The sequence below is a fragment of the Clupea harengus genome, chromosome 14 (genome assembly GCF_900700415.2).
Source record: "Clupea harengus chromosome 14, Ch_v2.0.2, whole genome shotgun sequence".
NCBI lineage: Eukaryota > Metazoa > Chordata > Actinopteri > Clupeiformes > Clupeidae > Clupea > Clupea harengus.
In genome coordinates, this window is record NC_045165.1 from 12,424,610 (window position 1) to 12,433,409 (window position 8,800).

At 45.8% G+C, this 8,800-nt stretch overlaps 1 protein-coding gene across 1 annotated transcript in view; it reads right to left on the reverse strand.

Moving 5' to 3' along the window:
* daam1a (dishevelled associated activator of morphogenesis 1a) overlaps positions 1–8,800 on the reverse strand; it is a 58,433-nt gene that overhangs the window by 2,369 nt on the left and 47,264 nt on the right. Inside the window, 7 exon segments of the mRNA XM_031580790.2 lie at positions 138–308; positions 1,112–1,243; positions 1,466–1,526; positions 1,795–1,902; positions 2,142–2,310; positions 2,712–2,800; positions 4,192–4,298. Coding sequence (XP_031436650.2) covers positions 138–308; positions 1,112–1,243; positions 1,466–1,526; positions 1,795–1,902; positions 2,142–2,310; positions 2,712–2,800; positions 4,192–4,298 — 837 coding nt within the window.

Sequence of the window (8,800 nt, forward strand, 5' to 3'; positions counted from 1 at the left end):
TGCTTTGATCTACTAGAGCTTCATTTGTCTTCAGGCATTTTGCACACTGCAAGAAGCTCCGCATCATGAAATGCAATGAAATGCTACACTGAACACATTATTCTGTACAGCTGTGATGATGAGGAGGAGGCTTCTACCTGAGTCTCCAGTTTGGACCTCCTCTCCTCCTCCTCCTTGCGCCTGCGCATGTTGTCGTTGTCCTGCTTGGCCTCGAAGAAACCCTGCAGGAACTGGTCGAAGATCCCGAAGAACTCGTCCGGCTGCATACGGCCGGGGTCCTCGCCAAAGTGGGTGACCGCCTTCAGGAACTAGGGTCAAAACAGAGGTCAGAGGTCATACATTTGAATGTGGGGTACCGTCAGACGTTGTGGGGAAGGTATACGACACTAAGAACAAAGAAAGGTGCTCTGCTCTGACTGATGTGTAACAGGTGTTCGTTTAATGAGAGTTTATACCTGCCCCGAGTTCAATATACGTTTCTTTGCACACACACACACACACACACACACACACACACACACACATATATATATATGAACATTACACACGGCCATTTCCTCCTTTTCTTCCATTACCAATGGTAACCTGACACATAAATTACTCTGTGACATTACCGAGGCATCTGATAGACTCCACAGGGCACTATAAGAGCAGCCTTAAAACCCTTTTCAAAAGAGACCCGCCTTTGAAAGCGATATGCCTGGTCCACCTCAGTTAAAATTTAACTGGGCCTCTCTTTTTTTTCAAACTTTCAGGGACTCCAGCGTCCCCAGGCTTTCCCCCCCACCCTCATACGTGTGTATGCAAGCTCAGGTGATTTAACCCTTACGCTGTAAAACACACACAGCCACATGAGGTAAGGTGAATGGGTAATTCCAAACTTTTTAGAAGGGGGGACTTCAAAAGCGGCCGCTGAGCTAACGTAAATGCGGGGCTACCGCATCCATGGGAGCACCGGGTTTGAGTTAGGCACCAGTCTACGCTTCAAGGCTCCCATAAAAACTTTTAAGGCCGCCGCCACTGCCACCGCCGCCGTCTACTGGCCTCCCCTGACCTCCCAGGGGGTTCACGGGCACATTGGGCAGCCCTCAGGCACCCAATGGTGTCTCACCAGCTCTTTGGCCTCCTGTAGGGAGTCCTCCACGTCAGAGAAGCTGAAGCCAGCCACCGTGATGAACTGGCTCACCACCAGCACAAACTTGTCGTTGGAGTTTTGGGGGCGACTCCGCTGGTACTGCAGCTCCTGTGGGGTACAGAAAGACAATATTTGACCCACAATCAATAAAATAATTGTAGTACATCATCAGCACATTGTAGGACATAATAAAGTAATCATACAGGTTGCTTTTCAGACCCATTTCTCTTTAGAACTGATTTTTTTTAAAGGAGCTGGTTCGTTTTAGAGAGTACTCTCGTCAGAGCGCGTGCGGTGAGAAAGGGGAGGTGAAGACAGACGGAGACTCACTGTTTCCACGCTCTTCAGGCCGGTGCGTATGGTATTGATCTCCTTCTCCATCTCTGTCATGCTGAGAGAGAAGAGGAGGGAGAGGAGGGAGAGGAGGAAATGAGCGAACATGGTCCCATTAAACTGATCACAGAACAAATGTCCTTCCTCCCTTTATGTCCCTCACTCTGTGTTCTTCATTACCAAAAGTCATAGAAATGTTCCGTTCTAAATCAATGACAACGTTTTACTTTATTCCTGTTTAAGTTCAATAGAGAGGAAAATAAATGATGTGACTATGGAGGGTTATATGAGTTTTTTGACTTTATAGGTTGTCTAATAGTTCTTACTTGACTTTGGCAGCTTCTGGAACATTCTGCAGCTCTTCGTGGAACACGGCCACTTTGGGGTATTTCTGTTCCAGGATGGTGATCAGGTAGTGCAGGAGAGTGATGTTCCTGACCAAGACAAGTAGGGAGTATGACTTTAAACACACACGCGCGGATGCACGCACACACACACACACACACACACACACACACACACACACACACACACACAGCTAGCTAACTGCACACACACACGCACACTCACTCACTCACTCTCTCACACAATCTCTCTCTCTCTCTCTCTCTCTCTCTCTCCATTGATGCAGTAGATTAAGATAAGTCACAAGATGGCGGATTCTTCTCCTTACTTGTCAATGCTGGACTTGGTGTCTGCGATCTTGTTGAGGGAGGACACTTTGAAGCCGTAGGCATTCCCCCGCTGCCCTTTGTTCATGTAGTTGCCAAAGGCGAGCACAACCTCCAGGAGCTGCCGCAGGTTGCGGCTGTTCAGGACCTCTTTGGAGGCCTTGGAAAGTGCTGGGAAAGACGGAAAAGGACCGATTTTTACAGACTTTCCTTTAATAAAACAAATGCAACAATAAAACAGCATGAGCGAAAAAGTGCCGTCCGGGTTGGATTCTCTTGTGTGTTATGCATTTGTTCCCTAGAAATTACAGATAAACATCTGAAAATATAGATATGCACAGACTTTCCCTCAATAAAAATGACAATAAAACAGCGTAACCAAAGCACTGTTCTCCGGCTACACTGAGGCCTCTTGTGTGTGTGTACAGTAGGTATTCCATTGAGAGGGACCCACAGGCAGCACTGTGGTCTGCATAGATTACTCAAAGAAACTGTAATCAGCGGGGTCTCTGTAGTTACTGGTGTCTCTGGAAATAAGGGAGCGACATTCACCACATAATGTTTGGCCATACCTTCAATTTTTGGTTTGACCTCAGCGATCCTTTCGGCAAACTTCTTCTTGAAGTAGAGGGACTGCAGTCTTTGCTGGTAGTGATCAATTCTGCCCACACAAACAAATGGCCGCACACACACACACACACACACGCACACACAGACACATACATCATGCTCGTCAGAAGAACACCATGACTAATGGTTCACAGACCTACAATGTGCATTTAAGGGGGTAACTCAATTGAGAAGGACTATATTCAGAGCGAGATAATGACGCTAGCTGATGCAGAGGTCTTTATCACGTGCTAAAAAACCTTCCACTAACACGCTGGCTGGTACTATAAACTCAGAACATCCCTTCGGTCCTCCGCCACCTCCACCAGAACAGCCCCGTTTCCATAGCTTCATTGTTTTCGCACAGCAACAACATCACAAGAGCCATCTATTCCTGGAAGGAAGTCTCTCAACTCCATATAAAACACAGCAGAAAAGAGTTCCAATCCAGCACCTGCAACTTGTTTGTGTCAGCTCTGGTCAACACTTATCTACATCTTTCACTACAGTTGCCGTCATCTGGGATTATCTGATGGCCAAGTCAATCACTGAATTGTATAATGAAGAACAGACTAGGTTTGATAATGGTCTATTTTCATTAACATCCGAAGGTCACAGTTAGCTAGCGAGGTGACCACTGACTGTTTGACTGATATATGACTCTTCACTATGAAATTACAGCAATCCCAAAGGCATCCTGAAGCACCCGGGGAGTCTTGAGTCATGAAATCCTTCCTGTCCCTCAAACACAATAAAAAGAGCTCTACCCTGTCCTTGATATGTTGAGTCATAACCTTCACCTCCACCCAACCCCTGCCAACCCCCCGCCACACACACACACACACACACACACACACACACACACTCACACACACTCTCCTTCAGGACAGCTAGATTTGTTTAGGAGTCTAGACACCGCAGACTGCTTTAGTGTGCGTCACGCTGCAGCGTAGTTTGTATAATGGGTTCCAGTATGCCATGGAGGGGTTTATCAGGGCCTGGTTTGATGAGCTGTGCTGATACAGCCTAATGATCTCTGCTTCGCACGACTGAGGATCTGTTGTTGTCAAGGGGTACGTTTAAGCCAGGTACACTTTTATTCATGAGTGGAAAACAGGGAACGGATCCAAACTCAAGGGGAGACATAAGGGTCTGATCTTAGTACAATAAGGTCTCTTCTCTCAAATGGTGGTCACAAAAAAAAGTCTTAAAGAGCAGACATGACTTCTACGGTTGAATCCTCCTTGGGATTGTATGTGAGACTTAATGAATACAGGTTGGTATTGGATATCATGCAGTTTACTCTGTGGACAATTCACTGAATAAAGATGGATTGGTAGCTGTTTAGTTCCTTATTGAATTGTCATCTTTCACTTGACCTGACCCGTGAGGTCTTGGGTCTTTGTGGCATGTCTAACGGCAGCGCCCAGTGTTGACATGTACCTGCTCATTTCGTAGAGGAAGCGGTCCGCTTTGGCCATGCGGTCCAGCTCGTGCCTGTGTTCCTCCAGCAGGTCCACGTCAGCTTTCTCTGGGACAAACTTCAGCAGCTGCACGCACACACACACACACACACACACACACACACACACACACACACACACAGAGAGAGAGAGAGAGAGAGAAAGAGGTCATCACAGTCAGCAATGGAGAGAGACTCTAACTGCGGCCAACACTAACAAATATCTCCATTCTGGTACTTCAGTGTGGAGTGTTTTCCTCGTTTCACCTCTCATACTACAGACTATACTCTATGCTAAGGGTGAAGGTGATGCGCAATGATGTGTCAGCTTTATTCTCTCAAGGTATCGAACAAAATCGACCATTCCCAGAAGCACTGGTATCCTAGAACAAAGTCGCCCTTTCTCAGAAGCACTGGTTGTTTGTTAGTGGGTTTTAGGTAGTAGCATCCTCCCTTTAAACAAGCACAGTGAGATATTGGCACCAAAAAAGAGACTTTCACATGGAATGCTATGGACCCTAATAATATACCATTAAAGAAATGAGAGAGAGAGAGAAGACAGAAAGAACGGCTCTTCCAACAAGGAACATATGAAGGACATTATCTTGAGACTGGCAAGCTTGTTAGTGCTTGACTGTCAACTGTCTGGACTACTTTTGCTCAATTTCCAAAAAATCCTCCTGATACTATAGCATTTCTTAATCCAACTATGATGGATTCAGCTTCTGGGATTAAGCCCTTCATCTTGACTGGATATGACAGAACAGTGGGGGCAAAGACTGAGAAGAAAAAGAAAAGAGAGACAGAAATAAATTAGAGAGAAAGACAGAGAGAGAGAGAGAGAGAGAGGGAGATAGCACCAAGCAGCTGGAAATAATTGGTGTCTGGGCCATATCATGGCAGACTTCCTAACAGCCCTCAGATGCCTTCCCTTCCAATCCTCTAAATGTTCTCCATCAGCCTGCATCGTCCAGCCGCAAACTAATGCCCCCGCAGCCAGTAACGACATGGCGGAGTATCTTTAATTTCTTTAATTAGAATGAATCGAGATCAAAGCAGCCTTGTAAAACATTTGATTGCTCCGATATTGGTCTGGCATAGCCTGTGTGAAGAAGGCAGTTAGTCACGTTATGGTCTCAGTGATTACTGTGGCTCACTGGGTACAGCCTGATGGAGATGCACGAGATGGAGGAATACACTGAGAATGGAGGGTATGTTTGGTTGCTATTAGCAACTAGCATTCCTATTGGATTGGAGCACAGGAAGATTTATCAATATTTATCTATATTTAGCTTAACTGACTTGTCCAATCATGCCGGCTAAAAGCTAAAAAAAAAAGGTTGGTTGTATTCTTTTTGTACTTTTGTAATTTTCTACTCAATTCTGGTTGACTCCACAGCTTTAGCTTCTAATTCAAAGTGTTTTAAAAAGTCCCTTTTTCAGATGACCCACCATTACCGATATCAGTGGCGGTCCAAATCCATTACAACAATTCAAGGTCACCATTTTAAACTAGTACGTTTGTACACACGTCCTTAATATAGCCACCCACTCCAGATATGTAGCATTCAGTAGCATAGGGCTAACATAAACATGTGCAGATCTTCTGCTTCAGTCTCAGCCTGTGGATGGGGTCCCATCTCTCACCTGCTCCAGCATGTCCTTGGGCAGGTCCTCCTGTTCGTCCATGCTCATGATGGCCCTCTTGATCTCATCATTTGACAGCTTCAATCTGAAAAGGAAACAACAAGCGTCTGGATTTGTTTCAAACGAGGCCTAACATCTACTAGCTAAAGCCCTTGGGTTCGGTGGGAATGTGCAGGCATTTGGGTTAATGTTGCAAATGTGATTGTATTTCAAAATGCCACATCCAAACCTGCCTGAGCAGATATATGAGACCTGTCTGTGTAACTCCTCAATCTGACAGAGAGGAGGTTTCTTAAAATGAAAAAAAAAAACTTTTTGGACCACACTTCCTCTAAGGTCCTACTGAGGTTTCAGCTGGCATATGTGCGTACACAATAAACTCTGAATGCTACGAGCTCATTGGAATGGTGATATACTGGAAAACATTTCTGCAAAGTTTGATACGATAATGCTTGATTAGTACCGGTACAGGCCTAATAAAAATAGTGTTGATACTGAACATATGAAGTACTTAATGACACTCCCTTTTTATGCCCTCACCAGAGGCAACTTTTTAACACCCGTTCAAAACATATACAGGGTGTTATTCCAGTGGGCTTTAGTGCAGACAGATTCTTTCAAATGAGCGACACAATATACTTTGTCCATTTTTATACTGAGCCAGTCGACCATACTGATATTTCTTGTTGCTGATATCAGGTTTGTATCCACAAGCCTTAACTAAATCATCATTGAGGAAAACGAGTTTGAGAGTTCCATCATGGACCGGCCATGGTTGTCATGTACGGTTAAACAAGCACGGGGGAAACAACGTCAAAAACCTGCTCTTCCAGGCGAGGCGCCACGGAGAGCCCGAGAACCCTGCCAAGGGCAGCAGGTGGCATGAGGCCTGGGAAAGAGAGGGACGGGGTTGAAAAGCATCGCCGCTGGAGCGCACCAACCCGGCCGGCCATCATGCCAGGAACTCTGCAACTGGGCCGAGAACAGCCTCGCAGTAAAAGTTGGAGAGTGTTAGAGAGCTGGATGGAGCCGAAGCCAGCACACCTCATTAAGGTAGAGCGAACACTACCGGCTTCACACTGTTCGTGTAAGAGTAGGGAGATATTGTGTGTGTGTGTGTGTGTGTGTGTGTGTGTGTGTGTGTGTGTGTGTGTGTGTGTGTGTGTGTGTGTGTGTGTGAGAGAGTGAATGTTCTGGGGCTACGGACAGGTCATGAAGACTCACAGACTGAGGAGTGAAGACAAGCTGTTTTGCCGTTCAGAGGGGGGGCAGTGTGTGCGAGTGTGTTGGGGGTTGTGCTTTGGGTGACTGCGAACAAAAGATTCTGGAGACAGGAAATGATATAAAATAACCCAAATTCCAGGGTCCCTGCTCACAGCTGTCCAATAAAGAGGAACGAGAGGGAGAAAAAACACGAGGCCGGTTTTCTCATATGTGTGTACTTGAGTGTATACTTGCATGTTTCCATGACGACCCTTGAAGAGCAGCGATGAAACCGAAGAGGAACTTGGCCAAAGTCATCCCGTTAAAAAGATTAAATGTAATGCTTGGCTGGCGAGAGCCCTTAAACACACTGTCAACCGTGACGAATAATCTCCTGAGTGACAAAACGAGCGATCGCTCAAAACGGAATAAAGCGCAATTTCGATTGTTATTTGATCGTGACGTAACGGGTAATATAATTTATCGTCTATGCGCGGTTTCAAGAAGGACTTAAGGGGAGAGCCCTGGGAGTGGGTAATGGAAAGTGTGAAAGACAACATGGCATTCGAGCGAAAGTTGAAACGAGGTTAGGCGACAGATTAGCACTCACCGCGAGAGGAGGATGTTGCAGTTCTGTGCCCGCCGGCCGTCGATAACCGACAGCTCCTTGACCTTCTTTGTTGTTGTTGTGTCATCCTCTGAGTCTTTCTACAAAGACGACAAACAAAACAATATGAAAATCACAGCGCCGTTATACACAGTAATAAGGTAACAAACCATTCCGTCTGTCTTCATATATTTCTACAGTGCATCAGTGAGATCTCGAAGTCTGATCTCATAGATGTGCTGTCTACAGAATAAGGACTGTGAGGCTTTCCCGGGGCCTCTCGGAGCACACTAATGTCTAATTCACCCTCTATGAACCACTCATATCCTTAGCAACCACACAAACACAGCAGACATAACAGACAAACATGAATATGATACATCGCCATCCCAAAGACACACAAACACAGGCGAATGAAACACACACCAAGAACACCGAGAGACTCCCGACTAATCCTTCATCCCTGTACAGCGCTATTTCTTTAATTGCAAGCGAACAGCTGGGGAACAGGCTTTGTAGAAATGGCTGGCGATGGAGTACATATGTTTTATTTGGGGGGAAGGGGGGGTGTCTATCCAAAGGAGGAGAGTAGGGGCTGGTAGATTAACAGGGGTTTGGGGTAGGGGGGGCATAGGTTTGTTTTTAGCAAACGGAAATCTGGCCTTATTTTATTGTTGCGAGAACTCCAGCTGCTAGCGAAACTGACTGCATGCCACAAATCCAATTTGGGCTAATTATGCTCAGAAAAATCTTGAACTGGTCACTAATAAGCTGAAACAGTCCATTCATCAACATGATGAGATTTTCTTTATTTTTTCCCCCACTCGTCTCTCCTTCATTCCTTTTTTCTTTTTTTTATTTCAAATTGTAGTTCACATGACATAATGTGTTCAGACTGGCGGCCTATAATCACTAAAATATGCATTTGGACAACGACGGGGGAGACCTTTCAAACAGCTCAAGCGAGCGGTCCGAGAGCATCGGATGAGGATGAGGATGAGGATGAGGAAGGGTGAGCTGCGATGAAGATGATGCAAACAGACAGTGAAAGTGAAGGGGCGCTGATAAAGGTTAAAGGTCATGACGACGAGACCACTTACCTGTCTGAGGTGATTGAGCGTAAGGAAGTCCTG